Source organism: Fusarium musae, chromosome 10 (genome assembly GCF_019915245.1).
Source record: "Fusarium musae strain F31 chromosome 10, whole genome shotgun sequence".
Taxonomy (NCBI): domain Eukaryota; kingdom Fungi; phylum Ascomycota; class Sordariomycetes; order Hypocreales; family Nectriaceae; genus Fusarium; species Fusarium musae.
In genome coordinates this window covers 1,183,069-1,201,185 of record NC_058396.1, presented here as the reverse complement: position 1 = coordinate 1,201,185, position 18,117 = coordinate 1,183,069, and the positions used below count along the sequence as shown (strand labels likewise).

Here is an 18,117-nt window from a genome sequence, read left to right as displayed (position 1 = left end):
GGTTCTGCCATGTCGATTATAATGAGAGTGCGGAGGATTTCAAAAGCACCTCTGATCATTGGCCACAGATGGTGATGGTAGACGGACCGAAATGTTTCCTTCCTGCAAGTGCAGGGGATATGGCCCAGATTTTCCTGTCTCGCGCTGAGAAACACGCCAAGAAGAGACAGAATGACGATCTGATCGTAGATCTGAGAACCGATTCCTTGGCTGAGGCTTAAATGTGGGTTCGATCATTAGGTCAAAAGTGACAAGTAACAGTTCTAACGTGGTAGACTCCAGGCAAGACATTCATCGTCATCAGCGTGAAGTTGACTAGCTCTCCCTCATATCGACGATTCTATGAATGGATCTTGTTATTCTTAATGAGAACATTAATTACGACTGAAATGCTTTTCGTATCCTATCATATTCTGCTGGAAGGTTAAACGATGTATTATATTGCTCCTGTGAAGTAATTCATCTAGACCTGAAAATCTCACTCATATCCAAATGCTGGGTATGTACGGCTCCGCTCCTCGGATGTTAGCAGATCCGTTCTGGCGGTTCCTTGCTTTGCTTCTTATTGGCCTTGATGAGGTCCTATGCAGCTATGGAGCTTGACGTTGATATGTGATCATCTTGACGTCGAGCTAGACCGACGCTAGTGCTAATATTCGACCGAGGAACGGGTTTGCTATTGAGTAAATACTTTACATCTATGCCATTTTCTAAGCTTGAATTTCTCACTTGTTATACTTCAAGTGCTATATCAAATATCAATCAACTTGCTCGACTCTTGTAGTAAACTGACGTATTAATATATGACGTAAAGCTATCTTAGAACCTCTAGACTTCTGTAAGAGGCCAAAATGGGCTTGTAACACATCCTTCATAAAACATTACAAACGGCTTAACTCTCCTTCCAGTGTATTACGATCTACCAACATGAGTGCTTTAACTTACACATGAATTCAATACTGCCAAATCCCATATACTTATCACCGCCATTGAACTTGAGAACATCGACTGTCAGCTGCCAGACCGTTGCCAAGACATGAGCGGTAAGAGCCTTATCGGGCTTCTTGTGAATCCGACCTGTCATTTTTATTATTAAACCCAATAATATTTTCATTACGTGGCATAGATAGAGGCAGTAATCTAACAGCTGCGATTATATCATTTATTAAATTATAGATATTTAGCGACGTCGTCTGCGGATAAGTTGATATGATATATAGTCAGAATGCAATACCACAAAAGTCAGGGAGCGGATAGAGAACGAAGGACAAATGGTGAGAAAGTCCAAAAAAAGAAATGCTTCATAGCAGCTACTGGTTTCGATCCAGTGACCTCCGGGTTATGAGCCCGGCTGTGACGAGTTAGTACGAATTTTGAATTCTCACTGTGGAAAAGAACATACCGCGCTTCCACTGCGCCAAGCTGCTTTGCTTGAGCTTATGTAATTGCCACTCACCAAAATTAGGATATATACCCAACTGAGCTTCACTGGCCCATTCCCCAAGGCCATCAATTGCTTCTTGTTGAACATCACGGCGTGCAGTGCAGTTATGTTTTGGCAAAAAAGGCCCAGTTCCTCAATCTTGCTGCCAGTTGAACTTTTGTGCTTTGTCAGTTCACTCCCATGGTACTCATTACAAGCGACCTACTCCAACGCGAGATCCTGAGGTTGATGAAATGGCTATTTTTATCCAGGCACAGATGTTCAGATAAGCCTTCTTAAGCGAGGACGCCAACGGACCTTGATAAATGTCTCCCTTTCCCCCCTACGGGAACTGCTGAACTTTCTTCGGAATGACCGGGCCAATTTACAATTCTATTGGAGATGAGTCATTTCGTATTGCCAACTTGGCGGCTTCTTTCATGTCTCACGAAACTGCGTCAGTCGTTTCAAGGCAGAATTCATGTTGTTGGTCTCACTAGATTGGCTCGGATTCGCCCCACATGTCTAGCGCTGACAGCTCGTCAATCAAACCGTGCAAGGGACTAGCGGGTCCCTCATATTCTCCGAGCCTGGCATGTAAGTATTAATAACCGCCATAATTATCATGTCAAAGAATAGGTAATAATATTCGTCTTCTTTGCAATGTCTGTTTGGTCGATATCGGATCAGTTCCTTGTTGTTACATTGAATTCTCGCTTTAGCATATTGCATTATCGCCATCATGCAGCAAGTTAGAAACTCTCCCCTCTCAAGGGCTCTTTTCAACATCTGGATATGTATTTGGACTCTCATTGTACTTTCGATATTTGCTCTCGCATGTCTTGTTCAAGCAGGCACCATCAACATGCCAGATTGGACCAAAGACCTACGAAAATTCGACGATGAAGAGTGGGCTCAATATTCAGCCATATTGATCATATCAATCTGCGTTCTCTTTGTCTTAACGATGGTCACTGGAATAGCTGCCCTTCGAGCCGATGGATATTGAACCTACACGACCGAAACTGCGAATCCTTGACTCTCAATACGCTCCCTACAATGGATAAGAAGAAAAAGTGTCTCGAAACATAAAGAGGTCCCTCAACTTCGACAGCGACCAGCTCCACAGGAGCCATATTGCAAAGCCCTGTCTTCTAAGACCCATTACAGTCCCCCGCATCGCCAGGGAAGACTATGTCGCGCCGAGGCCTTTACACGAAAGGGTATTTGGGACGAGACTCCCAATCCTGTAGAAGATGACACTCGCTTCTTCTCTGGTCATTTGTGTTCAGTAACTCGCCAACCCATCCAACCCTTTCACGACAAACGGATGTACAGCTAGCTTCGATATATGAAGGATAGGGGGGTCCAACAAAAGAACACACATGTGCATCCCACTCGATCGATCATGGCAGTGGGGGAACCTGGCGGCTCGGTATCGAAGAACTGAGTTTGAATTGAAATGATGGAGCTTAGTCTGCTCTTAAATACCAAGGAGCATTGCGTGCAGCTTAATTATATTATACTATTCAACCCCAGACTCTAAAACAGCAAAAGTATCAGTCTCAGAATCAAGCTCAGCCAAAGCATCGTATGGCAATGTAACCATCGGTGTCGTATGCCCAATGTCCACATTAAATAGAATCGGGAAGTTCTTTGAAGCAAGCCGCCTCTCACAGAATAATCCCTTGATGATGCTAGCATAAACCTCTCGCTCCTCATCAGAATCATATCCATAAGGTCGTCCTACAACCAGTCCTGCAGCGTCTTCGAAGACACCGTGAGCTATCAAGTCTGCGAATGCTGCCTGTACTCGGTGAGGAGGGTTTCCACCAGAACCATCCTCGTTCGTAGCTGTTTCGAGGAAGACGATTCGGCCACGCCAGTCAGGAACAATAGCTGAGACTCCCGATAAACGGGCGACTACGGTGAGGCATCCACCGAACAGTCGACCCTGAGCTTTTCCATGTCGCAGCCATTGCCAGTCTGTTGTCTTCACAACCGCTGGTGGCTCTGTCGATTCTGGTGTGGCAAAGAAGGGCGCTCCTCTTGGTGCGTAGAACTTGGATCGGGGAATCTGTCCGAGTGGTTCTGTAGATGCGATCGCCCGAAGCAAGTTATCAACACAGAAGGCAAGAGGGGTATCTTTATCGTTGACATCATTGGCTTCCCCGATCTCGGGTACAGCACCAGGACCATAGAAAGTCCTGAGACCCGTCAACCCATACAAGAACCAGTGCAAGCCCGAGATGTCGGAATATCCCACCACGATCTTTGGGTTTGCGCGAATCGTCTCGTGAAGTTCTTTGTCCGCAATCAGGGCCGGAAGAAGCTCTGTGAAGGTTGTGCCGCCAATGGTAGTGATGATGGCGGAGATGCTGGGGTCAGAGAAAGCGGCTCGAATCTCGGAGAGCCGGTTGTCGATGCATGACTGAATGCCCTTATCTTCACTGAAGAAAGTCTGCACTCGATAGCCTTTGTTTGTGAGAAGCGCAGAGGCTCGGTCTACGACTGCTGGAAGCGTGGCGTTGATACGCTCTGATGGCGATATGAATGCGATTTTGTCACCAGGCTTTAGGTGTTTCGCTCGAATTGGTGAAGGCATGCTGGGAACTGAGCGAGTTTGTCTTGGCCCTATTTCAAAATGTAATAATCACAAAATGATATGGGATGTTTTGATGTTTCGAGTACTGTTGGTCACTTGGTCGATGTTGTATCTCGTCAGATCCAGTGAGGGGTCAATGGCGGATTTTAATATTTCCACTGAGAACCCTGCGTAACGTTATGTCGTGATATCGCACATCACCGACTCAGCTTACCTTGTTCGATCCACTCCGAGAAGGGAAAATGTGTGTAATCATTATATTTCGTGAGGCCTAAAACGCCATTGCGCCCTTTAAGCGACAGACGAGCAACAAAAGTTCCACCATTCGCCATTTTCGCCCATGCTCATAAGACGATCATCCTTGTTCGCTCGCTCAATTTGGTTACTCTGGTCCACTGATAGAATCCTTCGGATATCCGTCTCATTCTTGATTATTAACGCCGTGGGCCATCATTTCGTCGCCCATTATTTGCGTATCCACGATGGGAAATAGAGACATTGTCGTATCAAAAGAATCAAACCAAAGCATGTTTGGTGAAATACCCAGAAAAGCATCCGCTGAAATATCGACGTCAATCTCCGTCTGCTCTCCTCCATCCATTGAAAACCCTTGCTGCTCCTCGGTCATCTCGTTCGTTATTTGGCCCGGTCTAGGCGTTTGGGGTTGCGTTTGTATCCCATCTGTTGAACCGATTCGGGAGTTACCTTCTGGTTGTTGAGAATTCTGTGATGGCGACTTTCCGATTGTGTGAATACTTCCGAAGAGACCATTGACGAGGTGCCGTTGGCGTTCCATTCGTAACCTTGCTCGATTATCCATGTATATGTCGCATGCATTCTGTAAGTGATCTAGGATCATAAGATGGCGCTTCGCCACAGCATCGTAACGACTGAAGCGGTCGAGAACGCCTCTCGCTGCATGGAGGCTCTTCTCGAGCGGGAATGAGTTGTCGAAATCCCCAAAGATTGCTGCACCGAGGACAAGGCCAGATACAAACGCTGAATTACCAACAATCGGTAAGCGTTTCGGTATAGTTCCAGTCCTGACGAGAGTCTGTAGCAGGTCGACTGTTCGCACCGCTGACTCGAGGCAGGAGTGGACAAGCACTTGGTTTGCTGAGGAAGATGGCTTTGCAGTTCCTTGCGCAGACTGTTGATTGTCTTCGACGTGTTGAGATACCGCCTTGTGTAGAAATGGAAGAGACAGGAGCATGACTGTCCAATGACCAGTTAGTTTGAGGTGTATTAGCCCAATGTTTGGCTGCACTTCGCCATTCTGGTCACGGATCAAGTCATCCTGCTCAATGCCATCCACCGCGAGACCCTCTCCACATTGTGCAGTCCACCGTCTAAGATGCTTGCTGATGCGTTCCAATATCTCTGGAGATATCATTCTCTTTGCATAAACATCTGTAAGGATCAACTCAAAGATCATAGAGAGGTCATTACAAGCTGAATAGCTCTGAGGGTTTGTAGTATCTCTCAATTCGGATGTCGAGGGAGGCCTGCCCAATGATGCGCTCATGAACAGATCGAGAATTCGAATGCCTTTCCATAGCTGTTCTCTCGCACGACCCTCGTTAGCAGAGAAGAGGGAAGCAATATCATGGCGATGAAGGCCGATGGCATATGCAGCTCGAACTCCCATGCCGAGATACATGAATGCCGCATTCCGGCGCGATGCACCCAAGAGATACATGGCGATGAGGACCAACGCTTGAATAGTGACAATACCTGGCTCTTCTATCAGTGTTTCCACTGTCAAGTACCGGGCATAGTTGAAGAAGGTCTCAGCCAAGTCATCTTTATTTTCTGGTCCTGTTTGCGCACCAATGGCAAACACCAGATAATATACGGAACTCGCAGGGTCAGCGATATCTTGGCCATCTTCAATCCACTTTCTTATGCTTTGGTCAAGTTCTGTCTGGTCGAAGAGAAGTAGTACACAATTGGCTGATTGCATGTACCATTTCACAAGATAATCGAGTTCCTGCTCAGACTGCCGTGGCGGTGGGTTCTGGGCACTCGACAGGATCCAGCCTCGCCGTGTTTCAGGCGATGCTTCGACGATACCATGTCGCAATGGGTCATCAACAAGGGTACAATCTCCTATGCTACGTCGCACAATCCTCCTAATATTCTGCAGAAACGACAGCGTTGCAGAGTCGCCAATGAACATGTATTCACCCCGTGTATCTTGAACAAGGCGCGACATGCGTGGAAGTCTTTCAGGTTGTGTATTCGAGAGCAGCTGCAGAGAAGAAGAGGTCCCGTCATCAACAAATGTCTCATCCACCGACGTCAGACCCGATCTGTTACCGACGGTTATACTACCAGCAGGAGTGGTCTGCTCGGTGATATTACTGAGTCTATCGGGATCGGGACTTGGTAGGGATGACGCGAGGATGCGTCTTGCGCCATTGTTTGAGGCAGATCGAGACTCGTGGCACTCATGCCCGAGACCTCGCTTGATGCAGCGGGCGCAAGGTCTACGGCCATCGCATCTTTGTTTGCGACGTTTGCAGCTCTCGCAGGCCTCGGCGCATCGCCTTCTCTCAGAGTCTCGGACCCTCCTGGTAGGCATTTCGTCGTCGGTAGGTCGTGCGAGGTCCCTGGAACTGAGGGAGTGAACCGCGGGCCGCGAGCTGTCGGATATGGCCAGGTCTTTATTGGTTACTTGGCCACGAGAATGGGGTAAGATTTGGTGACATTCCCGCTGACGTAAATTGGCGCACGATTCACTATTACCGAGCTGCCGATGGAAAGATCCCTGTAGCCGATGGTCACATTGAGGGGTCAACACCACTGAATTCCTGCGTGGTCACTACTGAGTCAGTGCTGAGATGGCTTGGTCACAGACAGCAAACACGTAGCCTGCCATTACAACAGTAGCAATCATGAAGTCAATCTCTTGTGCTATAAGTCATGGAGAAATACACTTTGATACTGATTAATCTATATCTTATCTTAAACCTTTAACCCAGTTTGGATAAGAACTCTTGTATTTTGGAACCAACTTCATCTGCTGCTTCAATACAGTGCCAATGACCAACTCCAGGCAAAATATGCATGCTCTTCGCCGAGTCGCTGCAACCCCAACTAAAGTTAAAAAAGTCAGCTTTGGTTGCTTCAATTAATTGGCCTTACTATCAAGTAAATACTTACTCGCTCAGGATCTTTTGCGCATCCGGGATCGGGCTTGTTTTGTCCTCTTCGCCTGAAAGAACAAGCACGGGGCTTTTGATGTTTGCGTAGGCAGGCAAGTCTGCTTGCGCAATCGCGCGACACAAGGCAATGTACCCCTCAGGCTTTTGCGACAGTAACAGAGCTCGAATGAAAGCTTTGTGTGTCAAAGTTGCCTTGGAACCTGTCGCAGCGAAGGGAATAGTCTTGGCCATTGGCTCCATTCCTTCTAAGCTTAATATTAACACCAGATCATACTGTTTGTACTTCCATTTCAATTGACTTACCTTTCTTGACTGTCTCTATGCGAGTATTGAAGATCTCGGCCATTGCAGGCTTTGGTAGCACAGGACCAATGAGAACTGATCCGCGAAGGTTGCACTTCAGTGCCAGCTTTGGTACAATGATACCGCCCATGGAATGCCCAACGGCGACAGCATTTTCGGGTCGAATGCTCAATTCTTCCAGCAAAGCCTTGACATCACTTGCGATTGTGTCAAATGTAGGATCTTCAACCCCTTCTGACAAGACGGAAAGACCACTGCCTATTTTTCTTCAGTATTTAATTAATGCGAACAGAATAAAGCAAATACTGACCATAGACATCTAATGCAATTGATGAGTATCCTGCAATCGCAAGCTGGTTCATGACGGGTATATAAAACGAATGAGATGACCCAAGGCCATGGATGAATATCAGTACTGTGCCATCTTTTGAAGCTGTTTCAGCGTCTGCTTGGGCGTAAAACAGTGTCTTATCCTGAACTTTGATGCACGGCATATTGACTGGAGATGTTGGCAGACTGAATGATAGACTGGCAGCGATTGATACGATCGGAGTATTCTCTGTTGTCGATATACTCTCTTCAATCCTCAAGGTCTCTCTCAAATGCCTCAATATGTTCTAGCGCGGGTCTTTACGGCTCACATTCAGCATCGGAAGCCGGGCGAAAAGCCATCGGCAAGGGTCACAGCCGACCTCCACCACTAAAATATGGGGTCTTGACAACACAATCAACCACTGATGACACTATCTTTCGCACATTTATGGGTCATGCATCGCATATCATAGGCAGTTATCACCCAGATATAGTGGGTTATCGCTTTGGTCCGAACCGCCGTCGATTTCCGTCACTCAACGAATCGAGTTGTGTCACTGTATAAAGACTCCCTCTTAACAATCAACCTCTTGTAGATGCCCTCGGGTGGATGCCTCTTTTTAGCCAATAACCGATAGGTTACTTCTAACAAAATGGGAAGCATTAACCAGCATGATTATTCCTCGGTGGAGGAGAGTAAGAGGATCTTTAACTACCTTTGCAGTCAGTTCGATGAGGTTGCTTTTCCAGCTGCTGTGAAGGAGCTCAAGGACAACATCGAGTTTACGTCAGCTCGAGATGCGCCATACTTCCCTATCCCGTTCAAGGAGACGGAGACAACTGCTGCGCTTAAGGCGGTAGAGGGTGCCGTCGCCAGTCTGCTAGCAAAGACTGTTCAAGGTGAATCACAACCGAAGAAGATCAATGTCAACTTGGAGAAGACTACAGCCTTTCTCTGTCAGGCTTATATGGCCAAGGTTGGTGGTCTTGGAAAGCTTGACCCTGGCGTCAAGGCCCTACTCAAAGGTACGTCTATACGCCACAACTGTTGGCTTTCAAGCCAAGGAACTAACGCTCATAAGATACGGATTTGCTGCAGGCTCAGTCAAATCCTTACCGCCGCATGTCAGCCAACTTGTACGAGACCAAGAACGCTGGAGAGTATTATCACATTCATGGATCCTTGGAGGCTTCGACGACTCTCAAGATGATTGGTCTTGAGCCTTTCAGGCCAGATTTGCAAACACATGAGAGCATCGTTGCTGCTATCGAGCCGGCTGTTCGACAGTTCTCGATAGATGAGCTTGAGAGCATGAATGCTGCTCGTCGGCAGGCTGGAGTTCCTGCTTTGAAGCACGAGGATTTTGTGAAAACTCAACATGTAAGTTGGACATCTCATCCACAAGGACGTATCTGACAAATGATCAGGGTAAGACAAATATGGCACTTCCACCATGGTCTGTCGACAACCTTGAGGCCGAGACACCAGAGTGGCCCCTAACACCAAGCCCAGAGCACCCAAAGAGGATACTGTCAGGTATCAAAGTTCTTGAGCTCTGCCGTATCATTGCTGGTCCTATTGTTACCCGTATCCTCGGAGAGTATGGAGCCGATGTGCTCAAGATTACAAGCCCCAATCTGAGTGACGTTCCTTTCTTCCAGGTAGATGGCAACATGGGCAAGCACGCTGCAGAGCTTGACCTAAAGTCCCCTGAGGGAAGAGCTGAGTTTGAGAAGCTTCTCGCTGAAGCGGATGTTGTTGTTGATGGATATCGACCTGGCGCTCTGGAGAAGCTTGGATACGGTGCTACAGCACTTACAAAACTTGCCAAGGAGCGTGGCAAGGGCTTTGTGTATGTCAATGAGAACTGCTTTGGCTATGAAGGAGAGTGGGCTGGACGACCTGGGTGGCAACAGATTGCCGATTGTGTAAGTGCCTTGCTCTACAACTACAAGGGACATCGAACTAACCCGATTGATAGGTCAGTGGCATCGCGTGGGAGCAGGGACGCTTCATGGGCTTGTCAGAACCCGTCGTCCCTCCTTTCCCTATTTCGGACTACGGTACAGGATGCATTGGCGCCATCACAGCTTTGCTTGGTCTCTATCACCGAGCTACCCGTGGAGGATCATGGCACGGAAAGGCTTCACTTCTTCACTACGACTTGCTTCTCTTCAAGGTTGGGCAATATCCTGAGGAAGTAAAGGAGAGGTTGAGGAAGGATATTGGACCTGACTTCCTCGCCCTGCGACATGCGCATAGCGTGGATCAGATCTCAGGAACAGCACTATTAAGGATGCGACAAGTCTTCCCTGAGCTCTTCACTGGGGGCAAATACGTGGAGAAATGGTACTCTAACGCTTATAAGGCTGAGGTGGAGGCCGTACCACCTGTTGTGGAAATTGAGGGTCTGGAAGTTGGCTTTAGGAGAGCGAGTCGGCCTAACGGTGCGGACAAGCCAACATGGGACTTTGGCGAGGAGGCCGATCGCAAGCTGTCAAAGTAGTTTACCTTCTTAAGTTTTAGCATTTACCTAGCCGATTGATACATGCATAGATCACCCAGACCTCATCTGTCTCTTCTCCCTTCACTGTAAAATACTAAGTGTGTTGTCGCGTGACAAGATGTCGTTCCTATCATGAGGAATTTGCGACGGCTTTGGCGTGTCCCAGGTGATTTGCAGCGGCTACACTAGGCTTATTTGCACTAGCAGCATCGTACGACACACTAAATTTCTGGCTCCATATTCCGCGGCGTCGGAATCGGAGTCAGGGTGTCCCCTCATCTGTACATCCGATCAACTTTGCTCCGACATCCGAAAAGCGTGTGGCTCTGCCGAGAGTGCTAAACGCAATCATCAGTCCCCTAATTGGCTGGGGACTTCACCCCGCAAAATGGCTGCAACATTGCCGCTTGGCCCCATGGGACACTGATGCTCACAACGCGCACCCGATGTCCTTTCGGGAGATGTCCTTAGCCGCTCCTTGTTGAGGCGTTGTCTGTGTATCCGAATCGAACGATGCTGGCTGTGAATTATGCGGGGTCAAGTCATCTGCTCGACACCATCTTTGAAACAACCTCCAGTGATAAGAGGGACTTCATAAGACCTATTAGAAAGCCTCTTCTTTCATTCACTCAAGCATAAGCCCAATCCACCCTCACAAACACTCTTCCTTCCATCCCCTCAACTCCATCAATATCCCACAAAACTCTATCAACAATGACACCATCAGCGACTGGCGGAAATGCTAACGGCGCTCCCAAGGAGGAGGGTCTCGGCCAGGCCTTCACACAGCAAGTCATCGACTCTTTCGGTCCCAAGACTGACCCTCGTCTGAGGGAGGTCATGACATCTTTCATCCAGCACATGCACGATTTTGCGCGCGAGACACAGCTCACTTGCGATGAGTGGATGTCTGCTGTCAAGATGATCAACTGGGCTGGACAAATGAGTAACGACAAGAGAAACGAGGGTCAATTGATGTGCGATGTCATTGGTCTCGAGAGGTAATTTACTTGTCACAGGTCAAAATTTCGATACTAACAGCTTCCAGTCTCGTAGATGATATTACACACCGTCAAGCAGCCAAGAACGGCGTGGCCGCCACTGAGACTGCTATCCTGGGTCCATTCTGGCGACACGATACCCCTACTCGTGAGAATGGCACCACAATTACTTTCAACACTCCTAGCGACGGTGTTGTCGCCTACCTCTACGGTACCGTGACATCAGCGGCTACTGGAAAGCCCATTCCCAATGCCTCTGTCGAGGTTTGGCAAGCATCCACCAACGGTAAGACCATATCTTCGAAATTCCTTCTTGCAGAGTCTAATTATCTATAGGCCTTTACGAGCAGCAGGACGAGAAGCAGGTTGAGCACAACCTCCGTGGCAAGTTTATCACCGACGACCAGGGTCGATACTCCTTCTACTGCCTACGACCTACTCCTTATCCCGTAAGCACTCTTGTCCTGTCAACATGCCAAAGATCTACAATCTAACACTTTCTCAAGGTTCCTGATGATGGCCCTGCTGGTCAGCTTCTCCACCTCCTCGACCGCCACCCTTTCCGCCCTGCCCATCTGCACTTCATGGTATGTTCAGCTAAAAGCTCCGGGAGCAGTCAAGGATCCAATCTAACATGTTGCAGGTCATTGCTGAGGGTCACAAGTCTGTTGTTACTCAGATCTTTGATTCTGACTCAGGATATCTCGAGAACGATAGTGTTTTCGCTGTCAAGGATGGCCTAACAGTGAAGTTTGTGCCACGAAAAGGAGATCCCAAGGCTGAGTGGGAGTTGGAGTATAACATGAGCCTGTCAAATGATTCATAGAGCAGTAGCATTTGTCTTTTTTACCGTCATAGCGAGTTTCATTAGGTTTTCTTCGGCAGTTATACCTGGTGAACAGGCGTATATATGATAGTGACCGCTCCTAGTCGTAAGTTCAAGTATATGAACTCAATTGATTTTCGGTTTAGGTCTACAGCATCTCTCTGAGACATAACAAGCCAGCAAATCAGAACCCCCTCGAAAAAGCTGGACTCACAAACGACCTGACTTTTAATGCGCCTTATCGACAGGTCAGTCTCATACAGAGGCACAAAGAGTTGGGCTGGTAGATAGTACTATGTTGACAGGAATCCAAAGCTATAGCTTAAGCCACTCGAAATATCATTAAATCAGCCACGTGAGCTTTCAGCCTTGTTGCCATGAGCAAACAGCGCAAACAACAACGAGACGTCGTCCTATAGTTCCCCACTGACGCTGAAGCTCTCAGCTGGAAAGCGAAGGAAAACATTTCATGTTGTTGACATGTTGTTTATCAAATCATTGAGACCATTTGTCACAGAAAGAAAACTCAAATTATTTTCAAACATGAGATGTTTGGCGCTTGTTTGGTAAACATGTTGTCCCTACAAATCGTTTGACTCTACGATATTTCCCTCTTTGCAATCAGGCCATAGTGCTGTTATATTTACAACTATACTATCGTGTTCTCATTCATCGCCTGTGTTCGCATCCTAAAGCTTAACCTCATAGGCGGAAGTCATCCCCATTGCTTTACAACTATGTTAATTGTACGGGGAGCGTACCCTCGACCAGAACCCAGCAGTGAAAGTTTTTACACATGTTATCGAGCCAATACTATTGGACGATATGTACAACTAGCTCCTAGGACAGTAACTGGTCATGTTCTCAAGATGAGCATGACAATTTTGAATCCTAGTCATGGCTTTCAGGGCAAGGTATTATTGTCATGGCTGTACAAAAACTGTTGACCGGCGGCAAATCTTTGACTTTGCTAGGAAAACGTAGTTTTGGTCATCTGCCTACTCCGTATATATGTATTTCACTCAATAAGATCTCTTAGCAACGTTCAACGATGTAACCTTTTGCGTAGCGCGGCTATTTGTCCGCGCAGACTGAGTTTTGGGTGTATGCCAAACAGCATGTGATACCTATGGTCTATGGCTTTGATGACTCCTCCACCCTGAGAACCTTGATGAAAACTTCAATGATACTCCATTCCAGTTTTGGAACTATTACAACCTTACGGCCTTGCAATCTTTTATTTCTCCTGTTCGTTCTGTGACTTGAAGTAGGGTAGGTACCCTACGCTGTGACTAAAATTTCCATGACTCTGTACCCCGCAATCCACCAATTTGAGTGCAAACTATCCCCAATATCGACAAATAACGTAATGTCAATGGTGTTTTGATGCAACTAGATAATAATACCCCGGATGTTTTTGGAAGGCGTGTGACTTCGGTGAAGCAGACCGGAAGACATCGGTCTGGGGTAGCAGATGATTGGTATGTATATCCGACACGTGACCGGTTGCCGGTGTATCATCCGACCCACCGCCGGCAGCGAGTCCGGAGATAAGCGCGGCTAATTGTGATTCGCTGGACACAAGATATTCCGCTCCTAGATAAGCATCTCGACGCGACGTGGCCAATGAGGATAACCTTGTTGGCAATGCGCGGTCCACGTTTCTTGGGTTACGATATAATAATACACCCAACACAAAAAAGGGAGACACTTTGCAAGAAGAAAGAGACATTTTCTCACATCTTCAGAACCTGCAATGAGTCGCGCAGGGATAAGGCAGCTTTCGCTGCTTCGGGCGTCGAGACAATGTCTATCTCCCCGGTCCCTTGCTATTGCTTCCGTTGTAAGGGGGCCTATCGCTCGCTCGACACCGCCATCAGCAGCTTTGTTGGGACGCCAGCCATGCCGACTTTTCAGCACAACACGGCCACGAAGAACTCAGGACGAGCAGGATGAAGATGCGGGATCTTACAGCGAAGCGGATCACGAACATGCTGTCATTTCCACTTTCGATTTGTTTTCTATCGGCATTGGCCCCTCATCTTCTCATACTGTTGGGCCCATGCGTGCTGGTAACATTTTTGTCAACGATTTGATCGATGCCAATTTGCTCCAAAAAGTCAACAAAATCCGCGTCGCCATCTATGGTAGTCTTGCTCTCACGGGCGAAGGTCATATGACTCCTTCAGCTTTACTCCTTGGTCTCGAAGGCGCCGATGTCGAAACAGTCGACACAGGCTACGTGCCCAGCCGCTTCGAAGAGATCAAGTCCAGCAAGAAGATTTTCCTAGCACGTGGGCTGGCCGCAGATGGCTCCAAAGGCAAGGAGATTGATTTCGACTACGAGAAGGAATTCATCTGGGAATGGGGTCGCAAGCTTCCCCAGCACAGCAACGGCATGCGCTTCACTGTCTACGACAAGGAAGGCTACGTCCTAGCTACCAACGACATGTTCAGTGTAGGCGGCGGTTTCGTTGTCAACGGTGCTCTTAGTATCGCACCCCAAGAAACCCTTTCCCCAAACGCCCCTGCTCAACTGGAAGCCGGAGATTCGGACACGGCAGCTCACCCGGCTGATTTGGCCGAAAACATGTACTACAAGGAAATCAGGCGCTCAGATGCCGCGGGAGATCGACGAACTGGCACCGAAGTCAAGGCCCTCGAAGAAGCCAACGAAGGCCCGACAGCTCTCCTCGGAGACTCGCCTGAGCCAACCGGCCTCTCCACCGATGTCAAGTCCGAGACCAAAGATACCAGCTCATCGCCGCATCCGCGGTACCCATTCCGAGATGCCGCTAGTCTGCTTTCACTCTGCCGCAAACACAATCTCACTATCGCGCAATTGGTGTATGAGAATGAGAAGAGTCTAGGATATACGGATGAGGACATTTATCGAAAGATCTTCAAGATCTGGGGAGTCATGGATGCCAGTATCCTGGAAAGTGTCCAGGCGCCAACAGGCTCCAAGCTTCCTGGATCCCTCAAGCTGCATCGACGAGCGCCGGCGCTCTACCGCCGATTGACTCGAGGGTTATATCCTTCGTCGACTGCTGATACTTCAGCTGCTCAGCTCGAGCACAAGTTCTCTTCGCCTGATCCCAACCTCAACGAGGATGGCGCCAGCTCATCACCGAAAGCTCTCTCTGCAGCTTCATCTCCGTTGGTTCCGGAGAAGCTCAAGACTGGCGGCCTTCGGAAGCGCGGTCCGCCACGGATTCACGGTTCTCTGGATCACCCTATCGCTCCAGCTCCTTCTCGCCGGACAACATTCCCCACCATGGACTACCTGTCTGTCTATGCTATTGCCGTCAATGAAACCAACGCTGGCGGCGGTCGAATCGTCACCGCTCCTACCAACGGTGCCGCAGGCATTATCCCAGCTGTGCTCAAGTACACCACAGAGTTCATCAGCGACGACCCTGAGCGAGATATCCCCACGTTCCTTCTCACTGCTGCCGCAATTGGTATGCTTTACAAGCGAGGTGCCACCATCTCAGCCGCCGAAGGAGGATGCATGGCGGAGGTCGGCGTTGCCTGCTCCATGGCCGCTGGTGCTTTCGCAGCCTGCATGGGAGCCAGCCCTGAAACAATCGAACAAGCTGCAGAAATCGGTATCGAACACAACCTGGGACTGACATGTGATCCCATCGGCGGACTCGTCCAAGCTCCCTGCATCGAGAGAAACGCGCTGGGCGCGACAAAGGCCATCTCTAGCGCCAACCTGGCGCTCAGTAGTGAAACAGGCACGCAGCGCGTGAGGCTGGATGACGCTATCCGGGCGATGCGGCTGACGGCCAAGGGAATGAGGAACGAATTCAAGGAAACGAGTTTGAGTGGATTGGCTACGAGCGTTCACATTAATATTCCAGTCAGTGTTCCTGACTGCTAGACATGGAGTTGTTTTGTATTCAGCGATAATTATCAACAAAAAAAGGGAGTCATGAGCGGCGTAGATATTGCTTTTCTAGATTAGAAGTTTCACTCTTTGCATCGTTAGCTGAGTAAGAGTATCATTCTGCTTGGTGTGTATCACGTGCTAAAAGATAGATGTTCGTAGTTCATGTGGAGAATCGGTGAGACGAATCGTCATCTTGATTATTCTTGATTTATCGCGGATCTCATGGAAAACCACCAGAGCCCTCTAGTTATGTCTCACGAGCATTGCCCTTGTTGTTTCAATTTCGATGCAGAGTTGGTAGCACCAGGTTCCAACAACGATGTCAGAGTGGACTCAAAAGAGCTCGTAGTACTGGTGCTTCGAGACATCATACAATTCGAGAGCGCGGCGATTTCAGGTTGTGACTGTTGCGCATTCATTGTTAAGGCTCTCACATCTTCAGGTCTGTTGGGGATTGAGAACCAGATGGGAATTCAGCTTTACCTTCGACTTCCGATTGGACATGGGAATCCAGAGATATTATTCGGCGATCCTGAGCGCTCGCAAATGTTCCTGCAATTCTATACTGACTATGGTATGAATTGCCTAAGCGTAAAAAGACCCATGGGCCCGTATTAACAAACATATATAGCTCAAGGAGAGACTTGGAAACGAGTCAAGCCTTTGCCAGACATTTGCGATGACCATTTGTCACGCGAAGGCTTGAGCTTCGTCAACGCTTGTTTCTATAACTGTATCAATGACCATAAACTCTGCAAGCAAGACAACTCTACTTTGCCAACCCGAGTTTTGGATATAGGGAGCGCTGGGGATGATAAAATTTGCCTCGTTGAATCAGAGGTTCTCAAACCTGGAAAATATGTCGCACTCAGTTACTGCTGGGGTAGAAATCCATCTATCAAAGCCTTGACCGAGAACCTGGAAAACATGAAGGCTGGGATTGCTCTCCAGGAACTTCCAGCCGCTTATACTGACGCAATCGCCCTTACTCGAGAGCTTGGGGTAAGATACTTGTGGATAGATGCACTTTGCATCATTCAAGACTCCGAAGCCGATTGGGAAAGGGAATGCACTAGGATGGCCGATACATACGCCAACGCTTTCTTGACCATTGCAGCCTCGTCATCAACGTCTGTGACCAGTCACTTTTTACGGCCTCAACTCAAGCCACCACCTCGAGCGGCCCAGGACATGTGCGCGATCTACAGCGAATCAATGAGAAGCGAAAGGGGGCCTCCGATTCTACTGAAAGTTAGGCTGATGCAAGCAACCGGTGCTCATTGGAAGTGGAAACCATCTCACAGGACGGATCAACAGCCGCTCGTGGAACCTCTCACACAACGAGGCTGGACATTGCAGGAGAAGGTCCTGTCAACCCGGCTACTGTCTATATCTGCAATGGAGATGGCATGGACGTGCAAAGAGGCAATATTCTGCGAATGCGGGTCGAAATTGAACCACCAGCGTGAATTTGGAGGAACGCCATTGAGTCAAATATCGCGACATAGTGAAGCCTTCAATTTCTGGCACAAAGTTATCGAGAATTACTCCAAGAGAAACCTCACGCAGGCCGGAGATAAGCTCCCAGCGATATCAGCTATAGCCGCTATAGTCCAGAAGAAGATCGGGTCAGATTACGTGGCTGGTCTATGGACTGATAACATTGATCTGGATCTGTTGTGGCGGAGGCCATCAGCCAGTAGGATTCAAGCTGCCAACTCATCTTACATCGCCCCGAGCTTTAGTTGGGCTTCAATCACGGGAGAGGTCGATTACCTGTGTTTTCGAAACGGAAAATGGCCATATGAGAAGGCAGCTACTGTGCTAGAGGTCAATGCAGTAACAGGTCCTGAGGCGCCACTTGGAAGAGTCACCAGCAGCAAGATGATAATCAACGGGCCGTTGGCGATGGGGTATCTTGAGAGTCGGGGCCCGTATGATTGGTACGCGGTGCGGTTTGGGCGGGCTCTTCTGTGGTTTTCCGCCGATACGGGCCTCTCAACAATTGTAAACGGCAGCGAAGTCTCAGTGTGCAGAAGAAGCTGTGAGTACAAGGGAAGCGATGTTGCAGAGGA

The 18,117-nt window shown here is 48.5% G+C and overlaps 7 protein-coding genes and 1 non-coding gene across 8 annotated transcripts; 3 read left to right on the top strand and 5 right to left on the bottom strand.

Moving 5' to 3' along the window:
- Positions 1-881: 881 nt before the first annotated feature.
- Positions 882-1,084, bottom strand: J7337_012562 (uncharacterized protein; the record flags this gene model as incomplete). The annotated part of the gene is made up of 2 exons (XM_044830075.1): positions 882-919; positions 946-1,084. 2 exons carry the CDS (start codon positions 1,082-1,084, stop codon positions 882-884), a joined length of 177 nt encoding a protein of 58 aa, XP_044674991.1.
- Positions 1,085-1,304: 220 nt separating this feature from the next.
- Positions 1,305-1,427, bottom strand: J7337_012561. The gene has a single exon. It is a non-coding gene; the product is annotated as a tRNA-Met (tRNA).
- Positions 1,428-2,948: 1,521 nt separating this feature from the next.
- On the bottom strand, positions 2,949-4,360 carry J7337_012560 (uncharacterized protein; the record flags this gene model as incomplete). Its single annotated transcript, XM_044830074.1, has 2 exons — positions 2,949-4,057; positions 4,243-4,360. 2 exons carry the CDS (start codon positions 4,358-4,360, stop codon positions 2,949-2,951), a joined length of 1,227 nt encoding a protein of 408 aa, XP_044674990.1.
- Positions 4,361-4,449: 89 nt separating this feature from the next.
- On the bottom strand, positions 4,450-6,612 carry J7337_012559 (uncharacterized protein; the record flags this gene model as incomplete). The annotated part of the gene is made up of 1 exon (XM_044830073.1): positions 4,450-6,612. The coding sequence occupies one exon, from the start codon at positions 6,610-6,612 to the stop codon at positions 4,450-4,452; it is 2,163 nt and encodes a 720-aa protein (XP_044674989.1).
- A 577-nt stretch (positions 6,613-7,189) lies between these two features.
- J7337_012558 (uncharacterized protein) lies at positions 7,190-7,860 on the bottom strand (the record flags this gene model as incomplete). The annotated part of the gene is made up of 3 exons (XM_044830072.1): positions 7,190-7,440; positions 7,499-7,756; positions 7,809-7,860. The coding sequence occupies 3 exons, from the start codon at positions 7,858-7,860 to the stop codon at positions 7,190-7,192; spliced, it is 561 nt and encodes a 186-aa protein (XP_044674988.1).
- A 603-nt stretch (positions 7,861-8,463) lies between these two features.
- On the top strand, positions 8,464-10,317 carry J7337_012557 (uncharacterized protein; the record flags this gene model as incomplete). The annotated part of the gene is made up of 4 exons (XM_044830071.1): positions 8,464-8,836; positions 8,893-9,191; positions 9,239-9,739; positions 9,793-10,317. The coding sequence occupies 4 exons, from the start codon at positions 8,464-8,466 to the stop codon at positions 10,315-10,317; spliced, it is 1,698 nt and encodes a 565-aa protein (XP_044674987.1).
- Positions 10,318-11,031: 714 nt separating this feature from the next.
- J7337_012556 (uncharacterized protein) lies at positions 11,032-12,144 on the top strand (the record flags this gene model as incomplete). The annotated part of the gene is made up of 5 exons (XM_044830070.1): positions 11,032-11,318; positions 11,366-11,604; positions 11,655-11,767; positions 11,825-11,905; positions 11,962-12,144. The coding sequence occupies 5 exons, from the start codon at positions 11,032-11,034 to the stop codon at positions 12,142-12,144; spliced, it is 903 nt and encodes a 300-aa protein (XP_044674986.1).
- Positions 12,145-13,900: 1,756 nt separating this feature from the next.
- J7337_012555 (uncharacterized protein) lies at positions 13,901-16,033 on the top strand (the record flags this gene model as incomplete). The annotated part of the gene is made up of 1 exon (XM_044830069.1): positions 13,901-16,033. The coding sequence occupies one exon, from the start codon at positions 13,901-13,903 to the stop codon at positions 16,031-16,033; it is 2,133 nt and encodes a 710-aa protein (XP_044674985.1).
- Positions 16,034-18,117: the final 2,084 nt, after the last annotated feature.